We start from the raw sequence: 23,314 nt of genomic DNA, 5'->3' as shown, positions 1-23,314 counted from the left end.
CCGTTTAAGATCTCTTATTGCTGTAATTGATTACATTTTTACGGGGGTTTCTGTCCATTAAGGGTTGAAACTCTTTTCATCAAATGGGTTATGTTCAGATTCGACCTAGAAAAGATTAGCTGAATGATTCACTGTTCCTTATTCTACCCAAAGATATAGTCCTACTTACGGCAATAATGGTAAAGCTAAAAATTGATCTTGAGCCCAACGCATCGTTGAATCACTTTTTGTTAAAAATATTTTCTAATTGAATAAATTTCGATACGTACACTGACACTATCTCAACACAAATTTCTCATTTGAATTAAAAACTTCAAGTTTAATGCAGTATTCGATCGAAAGTGGTACCAGGTGCAATGGTGTTATTCCGTTGCCAATTTCTAATGCAAAATGAATTTTTTGTTATCCTTTTTTCATTTATCTGATTTTCTGATTTCTATGTACAATCTCTTATTACATTAATATATGATTAAACCATAAATTATATAATATATGAAATTATGTTTTATTATTTAATGTGACTCGTTCGATGGTTGAAGCAAAAGACAGCGAGCCTGGGTGACGTCGATCAATCTGTGCTGTAGCTAGAGAGACTGACCGAATAAAAATACTCTAGCGTATAGTGCGGTATAATATTCTCTAATAAAATTATATCAAATATCGCCCAATAACGCAAAGGTGATTATTCATTTTCGGTTGCCTTATTCCGGCAATGTCTTATCTATTTATACTTAGTAGCCTTTTATTTTTCCGTTTGAGTCAATTTTAAAGAAGGTATAACTCACTGCTACTGTGAAAAAATTCGTTTTGTAAAATCAAAACATTCAAAAATATGCGGTCATGAGTTATCCACAAACAAACCTTAATTTTCATCCATTTATACGTCACGCCAACACAACACAACTTTTATACACAGTTCTGCGAGACTACTAGTTTTGCTTCGTAAATACAAATCGTCTACAATTAATAAATGAATGGTTCCTGATGTACATTTTATCCAGTTGAAACCACAGTGCGCTTGAAACATAAAGCAGCGCTACAAAGAACATGGTTTTTTTATGTTTGCACCCATTATTAAAATGTATGAAGTTTTTTGCCTTATTATTTTTGCAAGATTGATTCTATTCCACGGGTTTGGTCCTTTTATGTAAGACGACATGACGTTCCTAACACAGACGAACCCGAACATCGTGCGAAGAACACAGATTTCATTGCTACCCTTTATGCTCGCAATGATTCCCGCCAGACGACATAGCAGAGTACAGAAAAATGCCATCTGCAATTGCATCACTATTGCATTCAGTGTAACGTCTACAGTTTCCGTCCAAACTGCTCGTAACCTTCAAGGTATGAACTTTTTTATGCAAAGGAAATTGAAACGGGCAGAAACAGGATCTTGACTGGTAGGAACCAGAAAGCTGCCACGTGTATCTACATAGTGAAATCTTATGTTTAATGGATTGCCTTTAGGGAAGCTGGCGGTGTATAATAATGCTGTTTGCAGTTGTTGTACGCTTGTTCTTTTTTTGATAAATTGTATCTTTACCGTTGCCATGAGACATACGTTTTTTGTCAAGGCATGTAACTGTCTTTCATTGATTTTTGCACACGATTTTTACAAAGAGGAGCATAATTCAGTGTTAACTGTACTGTATATCACGAAATTTTAAACAGTTTCGCCTATATTTCCCACAAACCTTTCCTTTAATATGTTTTAAGCAACATGGTTTTCAATCTTTTGTAATGCAGTATTAGATTATCTAATGTGTAACAGGGTTTATTGAACGCATATGTGCCCACAAAATCATTCATATGCATAATACCGTCTCTGACTGTCAAATCAGCTTTCTAGGTCATAATAAGGAATGAATTCTCTACTCGTTCCCACAGATCCGACAGCTTTTCCGATCGATAGTTCATTCAACATGCAGTCGATGGTGCCAACCTTGGATCTTCGACCTACAAACAGACGTGTAACGGGCAGAGAAAACAGACAGGTTTAAAATTGAACTAACGGAATCTTTTCCATTAAAAATGAAACGAGGCACAAGACGAACCGAAGGGTCACTCTCGTCTTCCGGCACGTGTGTCATTTTTCGCACTCTCCGAACACCCGTTATGATTTTTCTCTTTTGTTCACGGCCAAAGCGAATTCTTTTGAGTCCATTTTTGTATGTGTGTGACCTTATTTTCCACACCGGACATGTTGGCACAGTGGCTCGATCAGGACGTTCCCATAATATCCGGAAAATGGTTTGAAAGAACGCTGAATAATGCAAACAAGCGAAAGTTTCAACCCAGCTGTCACGGGTGCAGCTAGTTTGACCGATAAAACGGACGGATAGTTCAATAAAGTTGGCCAATCTATATTAATGAAGCAAACTAAGAATGTACACATTTTAGAATATTTCAGATGAAGTTTATGTCCAGAAAAGGATATTTGACAGAGGGGCAAGTTAACTTGCATCTGTCTGTCTGTCTGTCTTTCTGGAAATTGATTTTCATGTTGTCTTTAAGTTGAGTTCATCTAAATTGCTCTTTCTTGCGATAAAAGCAACCGACAAATTATTGGGGTCATAAAACTATGAAACTGTTCTTACAGATGATCATACTGTATTATGAAGAGGTAGGACATCCGACATCGAAGATCGTACTTGCGAGCTCTGTTGATTAAACGGAGTTGAGCACTTTACGTTTTGTCAGCCTCCAACATATCATGTGACACCCAAAAGAAATAGATGAAAGCTATCAATTAATGGATAAATGAATAACCGGCCAATGGCATTTCATTTTACTTGAGTTTTGTGCATATATCACGAATATGGTATTAATTTATTTTATTTACTACAATTATGACGGTTCTTTGCTGTTTCATAAGCCTCATATTTCTTTTCAACGTTTATGTGCTACGCCTCTGACACATACTTATACATACATATATTTTTACTGTCATACATACTTAACATATTTAAACTTTATCTTGCAAAAACAGACGAAATCATCTCAGCCGCGTACGAAAAGGAAGATACCCAGAAGAAGTTTTGGCTCCGTATGTGTGGAAGCACAATGGAAATATCGCTACAATCACAAGCTCTACAAGCTGCACGATGAACTTACTGTTAAACTAGGCTCCGGTGGGTTGGTAATGTCATGAGAATGACATCGGACGACCCAGCCCGTCTTTTAAGGTCGTCCACATGGACAGAGGAGGAGTAGTAGGCCCACATTGAGCATTGGCGTTGATGTATCCGCCAGAAAGGTTCGGATAATCGATTGGCAGACGACGGACCTCGATCTTGAGCAGTTTAGAGGACTCTAGCAACATCTCAAGACGTTCTAACAGGGTTGCACATAATAAGTAAGGTAGTATGGGCTGCAGAGCTTTCAATGTTCTGGAAACATTTCTTCCCTGTCGTTTACCTTATCCCGAGAATGATCGGTTAAAATCTATTACTCATTTGTCATATTTCCACGAAGTTAGGAGGATCGGGAATATCTGGTAAAAACTTTATCATCCATTTTATCATAATCAATAATCTGTAAACAAAAAAAAGTAGATTTTTGTTTATATGCACAATTTTAAAACAGTACATCAGAAATAACCACATCTATTGACTATATCAGGATAGAAAGTTTATAAATACTTAATGTACGGCACTGCAAAAACTGCATAGAATATATTTCCTATTTCACTTTTCAAGTAACAAAATGTAACAAAATACTTCAATATATATAAATTCAACCCAACATTCTTACGCCTATATGTATTCCAGACGAAGAGCGTAAGAGCATCGTCAAATGTTTCGTAGAGCAATAATATGTTTCCGCAGAAATATGCTCCTAGCACATTACACTACAGTACGATAAGATAAATTCTATGAAGGCCATTAATTTCTTCAAAATTCCTACGAGCCTTGCAAACAACAAATATTTGCGCACCATACTATTTTTTCAGCGCATTGCCACAAAACACTCACACCGCAACCATTCCTAGCGGGTGTATTAAATTACAATAAATTTTCCATTTTTCTTCACCATTACCACGTACGGTGGCACGGTACGGGGTCCCGTGTCGTTTTCGGTCCATAATGAAATTGAAAAGTGTCCCCACTCGTGGTGCCGCATCGATGGTGCGGGTTCAACAGTTTGTCGGTTTTCAATTGCGAAAGCGATGATTTTCCCATCCCAGCACGGGGGCAAATGAAAAAACCATTCAGAAAAACCCGGAAATCATTTTCCGCGGAACAGAACGTATGCGGTTGTCTGTGAGTGTGTTTGAGGTTGCCACGGGCATTGCCACGGCATCATTGACGCTTAGCCGCTGCTCGTTGGCAAGTGGGACGATTTTTTTTACGATTGCTTCACTCAAAACTCCCAACATCAATTCTGACGAGCGCTTGAAATAAAAACCGATGAAGGAACAAAACAAAAAGACTTCAGAACGCAAAAAAAAAACACATACAAATAAGATTTTCCAGCTCCATTTCATCCATCTGGAGATACTTGAATGACGAGTAAGTGCTTTTCGACCTGTCAGGGATACAATTGCTTATCGGAAGCTAGACACGTCTACACTGCGTTTTTACACAGAAGCATAATACTGCAGTAGATAGAAAAGGACGATTGCTTAAGTGAACATTCTGTAATTCATCGAACAGGACATATCATAAAGTGAGAAAAAACACACACACACATACACACACAATAAAATGGCTACAGTTTTCATAGCAAAAAGCTCGATGACGGTGAAAGGTCGTCGTTTCCATTCCATTCAAATTTATCACAAAAGTGGTGTGCCAACGGCGAAAGATTCTTCACCACAATGGCACAAGGACTTTGTTTTACAATAGTTGAAAATTGTATGCTTATTTTGGTTTCTTTTTATTTTTACTCACCCACTTCCGGTGTCATTTGGGTGACGACTGTTTTACATCACTTTTTGATTATTTATCCACCGCACCGATTGTTACAAACGTCTGATTCGATCAATTTTCTCTTTGTTTTCATTCGCAGATTGAACTTAAATGCGCCTGGGCGATGGTGAAAGGACATTCGCGTCTTCAGTCTCGCCTATAGAATCGTGTCAACCGCACCAAAGCAGTACATCACAGCTGAAGAAACCGCACTTCCGGATGGTAAATGCATGCTTTCTGTGCAAAATTTCAGCTTGAAAAAGTGATTTAGATAAATGTGATTTGCAATTTGCTGCAGGCCAGCGTGCCTTACTACTTCGAGTCCGACAGGAGTTTTCCACGGCACACGAGCCGGAAGTGTGACGCATGGCGCTCTCGCATTCAAACCACCGAATAAAAAACCCGCGACACACCCGGTAAAGAAAAGCGATTTTCTATTATTCTGGTCGGTATAGGGTGAAGGAGCAAAACACAAATTCGAAAACAAAACCATCACTTCCACTTCCGGCTGAACAAATAATCGTAGCAAACGCGAGAGAGAAAAACAGCAAAAAACAAACAAAAAAAACAAGATCGACTGCTATAAAAGAGCTTTCGTCATGGGTTACTAGATGTAGTCGTTTAAAACCCGATTGCTTGCGATAAATGGAATGATCTGTTTTTTTTTTCATACTCCTCTTTTTTTTCTTCTTTTCCAGAGTGTGTTTGTGTGTGTGTGTTTGTGAAATCTTTGAATAAAAACGACAGCTAGCTGACGATGAAAAGTGGCATTCGGGAGTAGTGGAATGAATGCAAAGGAAATAAAAGGAATAACATAAATTCGACTCACCACACCAGCGCAAAACTCGCTTCCCAATCTATGAGGTGCAAATGTAAGCGCAAGGCTTTCAGTAAAGAAGAAAATAGTGTAGCAGTGTATCTGTGTGTTGGTATGTGTGTACGAGTGTTTTTCTTTTCGGCAAAACGGACGATAACGCATATAGGAAGAAGACGCTTTATTTGAAAGGCGCCAGAAAAACTCCTTTGCCGAAAGAAATAAAAATCTAAAGCGAGGCAAACCGGAACGCGGCCAAAACGCGGTCGGGATGAGATTGAAAAATGTGAGAATTTTCTCCAGCTGTGACACTGGAGCGGTAGTTGGAAAGTGGCCCCGGGGCAGAATGCCATCCCGGATGCTCCCTGCTGCCACCGTACCCCGCACGCGGTAGGTCTCGCCCAAAAGGGCATCAACCCCTGGCGCACCGGTCGAAGGAAAGCGCCGGCTCGGTATTCCTGGCTGGCACGCCGGAGCTCCATTGTGGTCAGGGCCAAGTGGGCAGTTGGTGGTGCACATAACGATTCACTCAAACACATACGTAACCGAAAGAAGGGCAACGAAAAACGAGTAGTGCGAACGGTAAGGAAAACAGAGAAGCGACGACCGTTGGGTAAAACAAGTGAAAACTCCCTCAAGCGTTTAGGAGCGCGCCCGCGTGCATGTGTGTGTGTGTTTGAGTCTGTGTTGGTATGTGTGGAAAATAGAAGTTTTGTGTTTTTCTCAGCAGCTGGGTGAAGGTTTTGCATTGAAAATATAAATTGCATCCCAGTGCACTTCGCTCCGAGTGCAGTTTTGTTCCGTGGATTGGTGTAGAAGGTAACAAAGAAAAAAAAATGAAAATATCGCATCCGGAAGTGGAGTAAAAGCGGTGGAAGAAAATCGTTTTGTGAAGTGATTTCTTACTATTGTGAGGCGTGTGTGCGAGTGTGTATGTGTGTTTGTGTGTGTACAGAAAGGTGGTAGAACGAAACAACAAAAAAAAGGAGTCAAAATAGCACAAGTCGTTGTTTGCGGCCACCAAAGCATAACAACCCAATCACCATGAAGTGTCACAAGCGGCTTACGTTGGACATCTGGATACTGCTGGTGTACGTGCTAGGTAAGTTGTTTGCCACATGATTTACTGCATTTTGTTGGGGTTCCAAAGCAAGAAGGAAGACATTTTTCTTGGGAGTGTGAAAGAATTGTTCCTGGGATGCGGTACGTTGCGTGGTGGTGTACGAAAAATGAATTTTTCAATGGTGTCACCTAGGGTCGTGGTATTTATTGCTTAGTTTCAGCATAAAGCAATAAACTATCTTCAAAATGTAAAGACAAAAAAACTAACGATCTAGGCGAAGCATTTCGTTTGCAGTGATGTTTATTTCGTATGCAACGAAATTGCTTCTTCATTATATATTTCCTATGAAATGAATTCTATGCACTTGGGGTACAGAATTGATTCATATATTGCACACTAAATCCATTTTTGACGGGGTCTTAGGGTGTAGTAAACAGTGGAGGATCAATCCCTTTGGAGGCCCAGGGCGGAATTTTTAAAGGGGGGCCTATAATTTTGTTACGGCAGTATCGGTGTTAGGGAGATGTACTTCAAACATGATTTAACAACACCAGCAAAGTCTCGGAAAGACAGCTCCCTTGCGTACATGTCAAAGTTCTGTTGCGTAGCCCTGTAAACGGGCCTAGTAAGCTAATCTATATATAAACGTTTGTATGCGCTAAGGAGAACCATAACGCTACTACTTGGATCACATTTTCTACGATTTACGTACATTTACGATTCCTGATTAGTCGAACGCCTTCCACGATATTTCGCCCAAGGTACAGTTTTCAATCGGTTTACTTTACGGTATCAATCAGCGAAATTTCTTAGCAACCTGTTTCGCTCATGTTGATGTTTAAGGCGATGAACTACACAATTGTTCGCAGATTTGCGAAACCAGGAAAGCATGTTTTTGGTTTTGGAAAGCACGGTATAGTGGTTTTCGCAGTTGACAAGCTGATTTTGTCACTTGCCAAATTTGTCAGCATTTTGTCAACTCTCGTGGTTCTGCACCTATTGGAAAGACGACAGTGAAGATGTGTCAGGCGTACACCAGACTGAAACACAAAGCAGCAAGAATTGGATTGAGAATCAATGCGACGAAGACGAAATACCTGCTTGCCGGGAGGTTCAGCCAGTGATAGGGCTCAATTGGGAGGCTGCGTATCCAGCGGCGGATCAAACGGTAGGCGGAGTAGGCGGTCGCCTAGGGCCTCGCTGTGTTTGGGGCCCCAAAACAAATTGTGCCGATTGTGCGATTTTGGAAAATTTTACAGCAGAGTTAATTTATAGCAAAAAAAATTTAAAAGGTAAAAAATTGATCAAAAATATATCTTCCTTGGTTATATAAAATATTTGTTTCTATGTGATAAATTAAATGCAGAGAAGAATATCGACTTTGTGACTTTAAAGTAGAAACGAAATTGCACCAGGATTTCCGGATGTATAGTACCAGGAGAGCATCCACGGAAGAGGTAACACCTAGTACAGCAATTTTGGTCGAAAACCGCCGAAAGGTATGCAATTTTTAAACACAAACTTCCCGGTGGTCGAGAAAAATTTCTTCGAAAACTACCAGTTTCCGAATGTATAGTACCAGGAGAGCATCCACGGAAGAGGTAGCTCCTGATACTGCGCCGTAAGGTATGCAATGTTTATACACTAACTTTGCAACCAACTTGCAATGCAATGCGCCGTAAGGTATGCAATGTTTATACACTAACTTTGCAACCAACTTGCAATGCAAGTTTGGTGCATGCAAGAAACTTGCAAGATGGCGCTCAACTTCTTTCTTGCATGCAACAAACTTGCATGCAAACTTGTATGCAAGAACTTGCATACAAACTTGCATACAAACTTGCATACAAACTTGCGTACAAACTTGCATACAAACTTGCATACAAACTTGCATGCAAACTTGCATACAAACTTGCATGCAAACTTGCATACAAACTTGCATGCAAGTTTGTTGTATGCAAGTATGAAGTTGGGCGCCATCTTGCAAGTTTCTTGCATGCACCAAACTTGCATTGCAAGTTGGTTGCAAAGTTAGTGTATAAACATTGCATACCTTACGGCGCATTGCATTGCAAGTTGGTTGCAAAGTTAGTGTATAAACATTGCATACCTTACGGCGCAGTATCAGGAGCTACCTCTTCCGTGGATGCTCTCCTGGTACTATACATTCGGAAACTGGTAGTTTTCGAAGAAATTTTTCTCGACCACCGGGAAGTTTGTGTTTAAAAATTGCATACCTTTCGGCGGTTTTCGACCAAAATTGCTGTACTAGGTGTTACCTCTTCCGTGGATGCTCTCCTGGTACTATACATTCGGAAATCCTGGTGCAATTTCGTTTCTACTTTAAAGTCACAAAGTCGATATTCTTCTCTGCATTTAATTTATCACATAGAAACAAATGTTTTATATAACCAAGGAAAATATTTTTGATCAATTTTTTACCTTTTAAATTTTTTTTTGCTTTAAATTAACTCTGCTGTAAAATTTTCCAAAATCGCACAATCGGCACAATTTGTTTTGGGGCCCCCAACACGGCGAGGACCTAAGCGACCGCCTACTCCGCCTACCGTTTGATCCACCGCTGGTAGTAAAATTCACAATGAACGAAACAATCGGTTTTTAAGCATTTACCAGACGTTTATCGGGTTTCGTAAAGTATTATTATCAACTATGTTCGTAATCCCATCATGTATAAACATAAACATTACACTGTATAAAAATGTATTCCTAGCATATCAAAACAAGCAAAACTTTAATTTAACAAAATACGGCAACATAAGGTAGCATAAATTGATGAGTCGTGCTCACGACACGATTCGTTATCGCATAGATGTGGACAAATAGTGACTGAATAGTCAGTCCTGCATACGAGGAATTGGTTCGGATGGCGTTTTGGACTTGCCGTGGGACGTGTCTCTACCAAACACCTCCGGATCAACCCGGCATAACTTAACACACAAATATAATTAGCTGCCACAAACAACCGATGGAGCTGCCTTTATAGGGAAGACCCTTGGTTGGGTGTGAGAGCAAGTAGTTTGTAACGAATTACAGTGAAGCGGCGATTATCCGTGCTCATCGGCACTCGACTTTTGCCGGATAGTCGTATAACACGGATAATATTCACATATCCTATTTATGATAAAATTCACATTAGTCAAAAGTAGGGCTTTTTTAGAGTATAATTTATTTTCCCTGTATGTTTTATTGTTGCAAAAGAAATTGCAGTTGTTTTTATTTAAGAGTTTGAGCTCACTTGATCACATACAATTGGGTCTTTCAATTCTTCCATTAAGGGTGTTGCCGGAATATGTAAAATTTTCTTTGGAACTGGATTCTTCCAAATCCAATGCAAAATATAAAAAAATCTCATGTTTAACAACCTCAAGTAACAACAACTAACAACCATTTAAATAAAATACAATACTATAATAAGTTTCTTACTAATGAATCTTCCTAAAACTTGCGTAGGTCGGTGGTATATTTAGTAGCGGCGTCAGCCTACATGACTGGACCTAGCCAAATATCATCCTGACCGTTCCTGCGTAGACTGACTATCCAGCTAAGCGCGGTTCAGCGAATACCACTGATCAATATAAACAATGAGTGTCACATATCGGCAGTTCTACGCGCGGTATCACGTCAATCTCAGGATTCAAACGGTGGTCAGCAAATTCCACTCTAAAGCATAACATCCCAGTGTTAGACAGTTCATCCGCACGCGGCTCATCGCTAACAAATCAGTTCGTAACTTCACCTTCAAGCGGTTGGCCGTCGAAGATCCAGCAATTCTAATGTAAATTATGGGAATAACATGGTTGATAACATAGCAAAGCTTTCAAAAAAACAATAGTATCTTTTCACACATCACTTTCGGATCAGAATTTCTCTCTCATCAAGACTCTTGTTTTCTTGCTATTAGTATTTCATGCCGCAAAAACTACCAATTTTGAAATAAAAACGTCATAAAACTCCTTTTTGCTTTATTAAACCACAATCGAATCCACCACATTCCCAACAACCTGACCTGGTTTCTCCGAGCGAGTTATGTTTCCATTTTCTACGTTGAATGTTCTCGGAATAAATTTTTTGATCGTTTTCTTCTCGTTTCGTTCTGATTTCACATTTTGGACTCAAAACTACGAGCAAAAGTACGAATGTGTCGCAAACGAAACAAAAAATAAACGAAATGAAAATTGATTAATGCTTTAATTGGGCGATTTTCCAAACGAATGGAAAGCGATGCGGATACGGAAGCTCTATCGTGAGTGGATTTTTATGTGCATGTACGTTGGTTTTGCTTCCTTTTTTTGCCACGTGCCAGAAATAACGCTGCTGCCATTCCTGCCCAGTGGTTCACGCTATTCGGCAAGCAATCTAAATTTGGAAACCCACAATGGTGATGCTGATTCGACGGGCTTAATTAGAAATTCATGGATAAGGAATGGCAAATTCATAGCACTTGATAAATGTGACAATCTTCGCTTCTTGACCTTAGCGCTTGATTGAGTGATAATCCTTATAAATGGGGTTTTATTTAAGCATTCCTTTCCATCGTGATAAAGTGAAGCAATTAGAATTTTTTACGGACTGTGTGTACATTTGACGTCGTGCTCCTGAATATAGCGTTAATAAAATATGATTGTCCCATTTTCCTTACTTCTGTATAATCGATCAACATATTTTTGAAGGATAAGTTTGGTTCCAACTGTTACTTACACACTTTATAAAATTGTTACAAATCGATTGTTACAGGAAGTAGCTTTAGTAAAAAAATACCATCTGTTCCAATATCACAGACGATCATGCTATCCCTCAAAGTGGCCCATTTATGTGATGCTGAATAATGAAAAGCTTTCTCACCTGCATTCGAAATAGTTGTTCGTCCACCATTGGCTTTTTAGATTAACTCGTTTTTTTTTTGTTTTTGTTTCTTTTTCTCTTGAACCACTTTCCCGTACCGGTTCAGCTGATAGACAAAAGGTTAGAAAGCTAAAAGCACTGCAATGCTCCAGAGCAAAGCATCCATTTATTTTCATCACCTGCATACTGTGCCCGATGCACCACGCCAGCTGCATATCGATTCGGGTTTTGGAGGAAAAAAGCATATTCGCTTCACTTCAATGTGTTTTTCCGGCTTTCCCTTCCACTTCCACAATCCTCACGTACCGGTGGTTCTTGCCGGAGCATAGAGTGTTTCAAGATCTGGGAAAAAGTATTTCTCTCGAGAGCTGCAGAAGCATTCGAGCGATTAAAGTTGTTCATTCGTCGTGTGTGTCATGGTTTTCTTTAAGCAGCCTCCACACAGGGACCCTACCCTTTTGGCACATACATCCGTTGTCCGCTGACAGTGAAACAAGCAATCGTCCAAGCAAGGAAAGGTCGCCATTTTGCCATTTTTCTTCCGCTTCTAGATAGCGCCTTCCAGAGTTCCGGCTCTGTTTGAAAGAAAAGCTCTCGTGTGCCCATTCTCGGCACTATTCTATAAATCTTCCGCCAGTGGGGGTGACCTGCGCTCAGTTGAAATGGAGCAGGCAAGTGATTTTTCGCTACACTTTTGCTGCAAATGTGCATCATGCTGCACGCTGCCAATTGTTTCGTTTCTTTTCCAGCAGCCTCCCAAAAGGCTGGCTGGCTGTCTCTGTTTCGTCACCGTAGCGTAGAAACAAAAGAGGGAAATCTTTTTCCGAGACGGGACAAGAAACGGAAATAGTTTTCCATTCGCTTCCCAAAGTGCTGGTTTGGTCTGGTCGGTGCGGGTTCACAAGGCTCTCGAGTTGCTTCCCTCGAAGCAATCGACGAAAGGCTCATGTCGTAACGGCCATGCATTGCTTCCTACGAGACGATGCTTGCCCGAGTGGAAAGCTAATCGGTAAGAAAAATGCTTACTACGGGAAATTCGAAATCAATACCATTCACCAAATGGTGCATTGGAAGAAGCCGTGAGTTTTTACTTCTCTTTGCTCCGATTACAAGAGCTGGAACTGCTCCCCATCGCTAACATGGCATCCGAAGACAGGAAACTAGCGTATTTTTAAGTACTTTATCGTTGTTTCGTTTTGCTTCACGATACTAGCACATTCGGCGCTCAATTATACACACATGTACACACCCATGCGGGTCCTTGAGCACTACCGGGGAGCACTGGTGATAAAATTGAAAAGTTGCTACACTGTCCACATCCGATCTGCTTCACTGGGCAGCGGTAGTTCGCTACTCCGTGACTGCGACAGTGCGATGGTCCATTGCGTTCTTCCCGGAGCGGAATTGATACGTTCGATTGGACGCGCAAAGCTAATGGATTTCTTATTCGAAGTTTTGCTAACTTACTGCCAGTACGAAACATCTCGCAACGGGACAATGTGGCCCACTGTTGGTATGCTCCGGATGGCTTACGTTCATATTGCTATGAAACTTGATTATTTATGGGGTTTGTTTATATTTGTTTGTAGAGGATACTCTTCGAATTGTAGTTCACTTTACTGTTCCATTACAGAGAGTACAATTTATTTGCGTATATGTTTGAAAATTGTTTAAAATAAAAGGGCAAAGTAATGAAGATTATGCAGCTAAAATTTTAAAGTTGACCATTCAAAAGACTTGTATCGATTCAAGACCAGTACATATTTTTTATGACACAGAAACTTGTATTTCGTAATAATTTAAATCAGTTTCATAGTTGCTCACACCACATCAGTATGGAGCGTCCCTCTGCCTTTGACTCACTACGAAGGATTTTCAAATCAGGAAGCTACGTTTCATTTCTCAGTTAGTCCTGCTTCATCCTTATTTGGAACTATGGAACATGTCCTTACAAAGATTTACTGGGTTTTGTGGGTTGTATATCGACGAAGTTATTGCACTCACTCTTGAATTCGATAACGTGTGCGTTTATATATCATGGAGCAGCAATGTTCACCGATCTGGTAAAATAAAGATTATTCTAGCCCGAGACTTTCGAGACATAACTTTCGAATAAATTATGAATCGGGAAACTGTATGTTTCTTAAATATTCCAGATTGCATCTGAACCCAATCAGTGGTATTGTACTCCTTGCCAGATTTAAGGTGATTGTGTATAAAATGCATTCAGAGATGGTTTTCTCATCTTTTGCAATAAATTTATTTTTGATTTATTTACTTTTGAGATGCCATGTGACATAGTTAGACCTGGCTTTGGACAGTGTCGTCAATGTGTCAATTTGGCCGGAGTTCATGTGAAGGAAACATTTTATCATCTAAACCAAGGGTCTCCAAACTTTTAAGCCCCCATTGGTTGAAACTACCATAACGTAACCATAAAGCCCCTTAAATTTTCAAAATTTGATGACGAAACTTGAACAAGCCACTGTTATTTAAAGTATAAGTAAGTAAGTCAAACATTAAATCAGTTACTTCAATTAATCTGATGTCGAAATCGAATATGAGCTCTGTTCTATATATTGGTAAAGGTGATCTAGACGCTCAAGTTGTGTTGAATTGGCTGTTCACTTTGAATGTTTACTTACTATTTTTATTTAAAATATTATTTATGAAGCTGTTGTGAACCGAATAACTGAATTGTAAAATAATGTTGAATCTACTCATTGCTGTTTCGTTCGTTTGGCTAAGCTAGATGCTTCTCCTAATCCCCATTTATTTTCCTCGTTTTTACTTCACGATTTATCTGGTCATTTCCGTCATAAATAGATTACTGCCCTTAAGTACTAGTTAAGCTAAGTTAAGTATTAGTAGCCGAAAAGTCCGTCCTTGTTACGGGGGAACAAAGACCAAATTATTAGAACACCGTGTCCGTTAACAATAATTCTTATAAACAAAAGGGCAATACTTCTTACAATGTTTTCCTGTACTGCTCTGAATGGCAAAAGCGTCTTTCAACCATTTCAAGTTAAGCTTTTTATACGGCGTTACGATGGATTTCATATGAGCTGCAAATCCGTTTCCTGAAACGCTTGTGCAGATAAAAAGTTTTGATCGTAACAACAAAATAATGAAACCTCCAACCATTTCCACCGTCACTATACCAACTACTTCCGTGATGTTTCACTGTGCAGTCGGTGGAGCCGCTTGATATGAATGCGTGTTATTTTTTCTCTCCGTTTTTCCACACACACACACACACGCACACATCTCTTTTATGGTTCGTTGTTATGCTGACGACACGTGAGATAGATACTAAACTTCCTCCGAACGGAATCCAATCCCAGCCCGACGGTGCATCGTTGGAATTTTCAATTTTCGTCCGTTAGCACACGTCCGGACAGCTGGGCTTGGGTGTGCCGTCGCTTGTGTTCTTTATTTTTGCTCCAGGAATCCGTTTGATCCCCACAGTTCTTTGACGCCAGTGCCCGAAAGGTCAAGTGAGTTGGTCATTACACGAGACGGTATAAAACTGCCATCGTCATAAACACCGTATTTATGGCGCAAAAGTTCGCTCACAGTTATCGCCATCATTGGCCTGATGCCGCACTACGCCAGCACCCCTAGACGAGGCGCTAGCCTTTGCTTATGATCACTGTGGTTTGCCCGGGAATCGCCTATTCGACTTGGATCGTAAATATATTGATTACATTTGATGGACAACGATCGACCCTCTCGTGCGTGCGTAATGAGCCTTCCTGAACGTTTCCTGGTGCATGGATTACCGATCAGTGCGGCCAATGGACGGAGGCATTCGCCACGGGAGTCGGGGGCCTTTTTTTACGGGCTCCAATAGCAATTTGGCACTCTTTATCGCAAGACCATTCGCGATTCGTGATACGGCAAAATGCACATCAAATACTTTCCGGCGAATCCTTACGGCGCAAGTGGTCCAATAATGTGCCGGAATGTGGTGCTCCTTTTCCGGTACGATTTTTGATACTTTGTAGCCAAATCGTTGCCCGTCGGTTGGCGTTTTCGGCCCATTTTTGGCCGGCTATCAAATGAGCTTTTTCTGATTTGGCCCCATGCCGCTGAAGGAAAGGGGAAGCTACTATGAGCTCATTTGCATTCGTAATGAGTGCTTGAGATTTGTAATCGAGAAGGTTGCGGGCTTTTTTATTGGAATGGGCTACAAATGAGCTCAGTCAGTGGGCTGGCGGCGTGTGCTGACAGCTGAAAGTTATGTGAGTGCGGTTATCTCTGTAATTGTGAGGAGGTTTGATAAGTTAAAACTTGACTGCGTCGACGGATTTATTATACGCAGCGAACCAGTTTATATCGGAATTTATCGCGCTTTGTAACGATTCTAGGCGTAAATATGCAATCGGCGTACCTTAATCGGGTCCAAAACCCTCGCTTACAGCCGATCAATGGGGATTTGATAGCCGTGCAGTAAAAATTGGCCACATAAGCGATGCATAATCCGCTCATCAAATTCAACATGGCGGTCATCTTCTGCGGCCATTGCCGAAGGACATCGAGCGAGATGAGTGCTTCGCCGAACTGTCCTACTGACAGTTATTTACGTCTGTTTTGCTTTCTTCCACAAGACACTACGGGCGCAAACAGCAAACAAATCTGTATCAAACGTTTGCCCATTCGATCGATAATAAACAATGCTAACGGAGCATAGTCTCACCACATTATGTCCATCCAAACGCCCTTTTACGGCGCCGTTTGTGTGTTTTAGCGGAAATGAAATCATTTTTTTTTTTTTTTTTCGTTACCCCGTCCCGTCCTGGCCCGATCCGTGAGTGGCATCGATTGATTGTGTGCAGTCTCGCGTGTGCACGGTCGCGTACGGATGCATCGATTAAAACCGCACTGCTGTAGTGCCGGAACAACGGCGTGCGTGGCCGCCGATGGAGACGCATTGGTGGATATATTAATGCTTATTTTTGTAGTCGCTCATAAACGTTTCCCGATTGGCGTTTGTGCATTTAGCTCTCCGAACTTTAGCCTACCCAGGATTTATGGTCATTTCAACGAGCGCCGATGAATGATTGGCATTCGGAGGGAAATTAATTGATGCCATTTAGGGCGCTGTGGGTCAGTTAATGAGTCTCTGGGCGATATGGGTTTTTCGGTTTATGCCCAATTTATTACGCGCATTGTGCTGCCGGGAAGTGCTGTTGGTTGTGAAAAGCGTTTTTCCGCTTTTTCCCCGATGAAATGTGATGCAAGGTGTTTCGGCTGATATGTTTTCACACCCCGAGCGAAAAAGGCATTGAACTAAAGTCTATTCATGTTTGAACGAAAAAATTGTTTGAAATTTGTTCATAATCGTCACCGGTTGATAGCTTGTATAAAGGTTGTATTAGACTGCTTTAACCACCATGTACGACATCTGTTTTGTTCTATCATGTTCTACTAATTTATTTCCTTCCACAAGCCCAATCCACCGGCTCGCTATGCAGCTTTCCTTCGAATGCATAAATTGGAAAGAAAAATGGTGCAAAGGCCTAACCTCAAAGACATGCTTCTACAACGTAGGACTTATCGGAAAGTGTTGGACCAACTCCTTTCTTTAACCCATTGAACATTGGAACAATAAATTAGCACCGAGGTGGAATAGACGAAGAACCTTAAGCTTGTTATTCGGCTAACGTGGAACATCTTAAGGAACGGCACAGCATCTCATCCCACTTCGCCGCAGGTTGTCATACGAGCAATATAGCGCACTACTGCCCAAGGTAAACGGGCGCTCTCCCTAACCTCACCTAACGAATAAATCTCTTCTCGCTAAAACCTAGAGCCCCCATTATCTGTGCCAGAAGTGACAGAAAGAATGCACACAGGCAGCAACATTGCAATGCAGCAACGCCTGGGTCCGGCTCGGTGTTGCCACACTGGCCAGGCTGGCAACGGTTATAAGTACCGTTTACCATTCATGTGAAGCGTTCGGTATCATATTGCGTTCATGGCGTTCCATTTCTGGTTGGACATTGGGTTTTGTGCAAACAAATGTTCAATAATGACACAGAAAAGAGCTGCGAAAGAGATGGTGCCGCGGGTACGTGTGTCGGAACATGAACGCTGTTCAGCGTGTAGTTGAGCGCCATCTGGCGGTGGGTAACGCGTACCACACGGACAACACAGCACTAAACCCGGTTGTGGGAAAGGGGCCAGGAAAGGGGACCGAACCATCGGAGTGTCGCAGTTTGGAGACAGTTTAATGGATCATTGTGCTTCGTATTTTTGTTTGTCCAGCCATCGAAGCACCGGTACGCATCCCGCAAATGGTGGCGTGGAGTTCGTGTCGCTTCTTACGCACCGCTTCTATCACACCCCAAAAAACGCCGAGGATATACGTTCGGGGCCAGCTGGTTCGCTGTGGTTTGCATTTGGGGTTTTGCTGTTGAAGGTCGTAAATTTTGCAGATTATAAATTCCACACAAGCGCAGCTAATGACAGCCCGGCACCCGGGCCCGTTCCTTACCAAGCGGGTGAAACCTGTATGCAGGATTGCGAAGGACAATCCGAGGGTTTGATGTACGTAGAATAAAAACGGCGTAATTAACTATGAACCAGTAGTAGTGCGGTATGCACACCATCAGTGGCCATAGTGTTCCGATGACGGGGGATGCTTTGGAAACATGCTTGTGGATTTGTTGCTCAATGCAATTGGGGGTTTTGAAATCGGCGTGCTTTTCTTTTTTGCTTAATTTATGGATCTACGAATGCACCGGCACACATTGGTCAGCCATCAACTGGTTTATCGATCCTGGTGTGACTGGCGAGTGGGTGATGTCGCCGAATGTCCGGAACCGGTTCACGGGATCCTGCACGGTTTTATGAAGTGCTTGGAAGTTTCATCAACCCTACTGTGTGGTTTTAGGGCAGCGGCAGTAGCAGTGGTCAATAAATATTTTTATGCCGTTCATTAAAACAAACTGCAAGTATGCAAACTTTATATTGAGCTATAAATTTCTAGCTCATGGTTGTTGCTTTTTTTAAATTTATTTATTGTGATGTTATAGCGCAAGTCACGGTAAAAGCTGTATTTTATGCTGGATTAAATTTCTCCCTCCTTTGTGCGGGAGGTTGTCGATGAAGGTTGCATTCTGTGCTGATAAATGATTCTCAGCCGAAGGTGGGTAACTGACATTTAATCTGTTATACGCGTCAATTATGATTCGCACATAATGAAATTAAATCTAATCAATTACCGAAAAAGCAAACTACTTCCGAAATTTTACTGTCCGTCATCCAGACCGGAGCGCATGCTAATGAAGGCGTTATCGTTCATTATTTAATAAGCAAACGCTCGCCGAGGCCCGTGAAGTATTCGTGCGCCTGTCGTTCGACACATTTCATGGGTACGGCGACGCTTTGCTGTATCATCATATGTGGCAGCCAGCAGTTCTGATACCCACGCGTATAAACTCACATCGCACGAGTTTAAGGCGAACGAGCCACGGGTAACAGCAGGAGGCAAATTATACAAGGGGGCTTATTAAAATCATTAGTGCGAAACGGCAGGGCCTAAAATATTTTACCTCCGAGCCATCAACCGGTTCGGACCATTTGATGTGGGTGTGAAATAGGACAGGAAGTGGATGGATTCTGTATCCCAGAAGCGTCGAGGGTTTTGTACGGTGGATTTGCAACCCGAGACTAATTGTTACCCCAGTTGTTTTGCACTGCTTCCCCGGCAGCACACTGAACCACCTGATAAAGAAAACGACGAAGAAAAGGAAGAAAAAGGAGTAAAAAAAGTTAAAATTACACCAGGAAAAATGTTCCTCCTACTTGCGCGACTAAGAAGCGCATGAACCAAACGATTTTTCCAGTGGCTGCCCGGACGCCTACGAGATTCTCGGTAAATCTGATTAAACTTACGTACGGTTTTCCACACCCGCCGTCGATGGTTTAGGCTCGTGCAAATGAACGAATTAAAAGATTAGGATACGTCGACGCGTGTCGAGAGCGGTTTGCGAACGATTGCTGCGAAGCGAAAGACGAAACACTCGGGGCAGCGTAAGTAAGCCGTAGAACTTTACCCAAACACTCGTGGCAATGGAATGGTGTGGCAAAATGTGCAGATATGCTGGCTCACCGTAAGCCACCGGTGAGGCAGAAAGTTAAGAACTTCAATCCACACCACAGCGCGTGATCACCGGTACCGGCGGGACTTATTTCTCTAAGCACGCACAATAATGATATCTTCAGGGTGAGCAATTCTTAATCCACAATGAATTTCCCAACAAGTCACCCTTCCGGCATGAGCAGCATGTCGCTTTGTTGAACCTCTAGGGGGAGGATTTCTTTTTCGTTGGCTGTTATCTTGTTTTGAGTGACATAATTTCTTCGACTGCATGCAAAATCCTTTCTTTTTTGTAAGTCTTTCTCTGGTACATAACTTTTTATCTTGATGTGTGGATTTGTGAGAATGATTATTTTTGAAGCATCATTAAGACGTTTTTGGGTACAATGTGTAGGGTAAACTCAAATCTAAGGTACACTGACACAGATCTTGTTTGAAATGCTTTGGAGATCTTTCATTATTCTTAGATTATAATTTTTTTAAACTCGAGAGTGGTACTCAGAAATTCATACAAAATTCGTTGAAAGTAACACGAAATTAGTGAAATGATGGTATGATGATGAATGATGGTATAGTGTTGAAGGATGAATAAAATGTAACCATACTTTTATAACCAAGATCAAAAACTCTGGATACACCACGATGACAACGGTAGTACAACGACGAAATAGTAATTGATTCGTATTCAAGTAGGACAACCAGGGGCAAAAATGTTGTTAAGCAGCACAGAAAAAGAAACAAACAGTTTACATAGTTTTTAGATAAAACTGAAGCATTTTTAGCAATTTTTGGAATAGATGTTTTTTTATAAATGTATATTTTCTATACAGCGTTTTGCAATTTTAATACGCTTTAGGTAAACACCAGAGCATAATGTTACTGATGATGAAGTACTGGTACGTTGAAGTTAAAATGATTAATTTTAATCGTATTGTTTTTTTGTTCAAAAACTCACATGTGCGCTTTATACTGTAAATTAAGCCGTTTGCGCCATGTTCGAATGATTTGAAATCATGTTCGAAATTGTAGCTGTTTTCGAATCTATAAATTCGGTTCGCTTCGGTTAAGTTCGGTCAACTTCGGTTTTCGCAGCGCTACCTGCATGTGAACGTTCGTACTATTACCGGTCGTTTATTTAACTTTGACAGCTGATTTCAGCATCATTGTTTGTCGTTTGATTTCAGTGCCTGCGTTGTGGGCCCGCATCTTTCCATAATTTGGTAGTTTTATTTGTTAAAAGGACTAAAATGGCACGTAAAGGGGAAGTGCAAATCATTAACCCACCCAGTGATGTGATATCGGCGGTGAAGTTTTCTCCCAAAACCAACCAATTTCTACTCGTTTCGTCGTGGGACACCAGCGTCCGGTTGTACGATGTTGTCAACAACACGCTCCGGCATAAGTTTTTCCACGCCTCACCCGTGCTGGATTGCACTTTTTTGGTAGGTTTTTGGCTTGCAGTGGATAAAGTCCCGGTGCATCCATCTAATCGGATTACCATTTGGGTTTAGGATTCCGTAAAAACCGTCAGCGGTGGGCTGGACAATACGGTGAAGCTGTACGATCTGAATACACACATCGAGCATAACCTTGGTACGCACGATGCTGCCGTGAAGTGTGTTGAGTATGCGTCGATGGTCAACGGGATTCTTACCGGAAGCTGGGATCGAACGGTGAAGCTGTGGGATGGGCGTGAAAAGGAGTGCGTGGGAACGTATGACCAGAGCGCCGGCAAGGTGTATTCAATGAGTTGCATCGAGGAGCGGCTCGTTGTGGCCACCTCCGACCGGAAGGTGTTGATCTGGGATCTGCGACACATGAGCAACTACGTCGAGCGGCGCGAATCGTCGCTAAAGTATCAAACCCGCACCGTGCGTTGCTTCCCGAACAAGGAAGGATACGTGATGAGCTCCATCGAGGGCCGGGTAGCGCTGGAGTACTTCAATCCGAGCCCGGAATGGCAGATGAAAAAGTTCGCCTTCAAGTGCCACCGGTCGAAGCAGAACGATATCGAACATATCTATCCGGTGAACGCGATTAGCTTCCATAATGTGTACAATACCTTCGCCTCGGGCGGTTCGGATGGTTTTGTAAACATCTGGGACGGGTTCAACAAGAAGCGGTTGTGTCAATTCCACATGTACGATAGTTCGATATCTAGCTTGTGTTTCAGTGACGATGGAAGCGCACTGGCGATCGCCTGTTCGTACATGGATGAAGCTGAAACCCCGCCGGAACCGTACCCAGAACCGATACTGTACGTACGTTACGTGAGCGAGCAGGAAACGCGACCAAAATAGGAAGGGCTGGTGGGCGCTGTAAATGTGTTTCATGTTTTAAATTAAGTTCATCTAAGTAGATTTTATATCGATTTATGTGCTCTTGAATCCTGTCGGCAGGAATCCAAGATAACGAAATGTTTTACTAGCAGCAAATACAAGAGCAAACCGCTAAAGAGACTTTAATTCAATCGAATCAGCTAATGGAATGTTAGGATTGAGTAAAGTAAGGAAAGTAGAACAGCATGTGTGTGTGTGTGTGTGTGAAAGTATATGCAGGAACTTATTCGCATGTATGCCACTTCATCTGGACAAATTTCGTTTGAAGTTCAATGAGGCGTATTGACGAGAATTTCGTTCTTTTTTTCGCTCGTCTCTGCTGACGGACTGCTTTATTGAAAGCTTTACTCCCATATCGAGAGAATATGTGGCAGTAATCAATGCAGTTTAATGAAATGGTATTCGGTACGGAATTTGTATGGACGGAAAAAAGTCCCCGCTTCAATCATGGTCAGTGCCTTCTCGAGGGAGAAGCCCAGAAACAGATGAAAAGAAAGATTACACAACTATTTCCCCCATACGAGCAGCAGTAACGATGTAGGATACGTTCCGGAACTTTGGCTAGTGTTCGTGCAATTTACCAAATAGCATACCCAGATTCGAATGAACCGACTGCGCTGAAATGTCTTTTGTTTTCGGTCTTCCACTTCCCGCCAAAATCTGCCATGCGTTTGACCATCGATGATGTTTGTTGGGAATGTGCAGAGCGAAAGGGGGCCGATGCCACTGTTTCAACTCTTTACCGAAATCTGCCCTTGAGGTTGGAACCGTTGGTTTGCGAATCTTTCGTACAAGATGGTGGTGTACCCGTCTTTTGAACCTTTTCCACAAAACTTGCAGCACGTTTCTGGTACGGTGCAAAGTTTGCACATAAAATTGTGTCCGATAAACGGAAAGACAAGTGTAAGTCGTTTCTGGCAATGGTCATGGTGGGCATTACTGCTGATTCGTCTGGGCTCCCATCTATAACTTCCCGTCCGCAGCTATTACGAACTTCCCTCCGGGCGGGAAGAATGCGGATTTCTGTTCACGTTCTTTTTTGTCCCCCTCTTTTTGCCTACCATGCCATGGTGCGAAAGAAATGTGAAATGAACATGTGTAGCCAAAGCGTTCCGTGTTCGTGTTTGGGAGATTTGCCGCAGTCCGACAGAAAGCGCAAACTTCGCCTATGAAATGATACCACCAATCAAGCTGGTCATTTTCGACATGGGCAGG

General features: G+C 41.8%; 2 protein-coding genes across 2 annotated transcripts in view; both read left to right on the top strand.

Annotated features, from left to right (window-relative positions):
• The first annotated feature begins 6,771 nt into the window (after positions 1-6,771).
• Positions 6,772-23,314, top strand: part of LOC128299435 (fibroblast growth factor receptor-like 1) — a 115,977-nt gene continuing 99,434 nt past the window's right edge. Inside the window, exon 1 of the mRNA XM_053035404.1 lies at positions 6,772-6,829. Within this exon, the coding sequence (XP_052891364.1) occupies positions 6,772-6,829 (58 nt within the window). The remainder of the gene's footprint in view (positions 6,830-23,314) is intronic.
• On the top strand, positions 20,939-22,229 carry LOC128299436 (mitotic checkpoint protein BUB3-like). The gene is made up of 2 exons (XM_053035405.1): positions 20,939-21,202; positions 21,272-22,229. Exons 1-2 carry the CDS (start codon positions 21,008-21,010, stop codon positions 22,058-22,060), a joined length of 984 nt encoding a protein of 327 aa, XP_052891365.1. The 5' UTR covers positions 20,939-21,007; the 3' UTR covers positions 22,061-22,229.

Source organism: Anopheles moucheti, chromosome 2, assembly GCF_943734755.1.
Source record: "Anopheles moucheti chromosome 2, idAnoMoucSN_F20_07, whole genome shotgun sequence".
In the NCBI taxonomy this organism is placed as follows: domain Eukaryota; kingdom Metazoa; phylum Arthropoda; class Insecta; order Diptera; family Culicidae; genus Anopheles; species Anopheles moucheti.
Note: the sequence above shows the minus strand (reverse complement) of the source record. Positions and strands in the feature narration are given on the sequence as shown.

Bases quoted from the DNA above. Each gene is read 5' to 3' on its own strand.
- LOC128299436 (XM_053035405.1), top strand. From the start codon at position 21,008: ATGGCACGTAAAGGGGAAGTGCAAATCATTAACCCACCCAGTGATGTG. The intron at 21,203-21,271 runs GTAGGTTTTTGG...ATTTGGGTTTAG, and splicing joins TGCTGGATTGCACTTTTTTG to GATTCCGTAAAAACCGTCAG.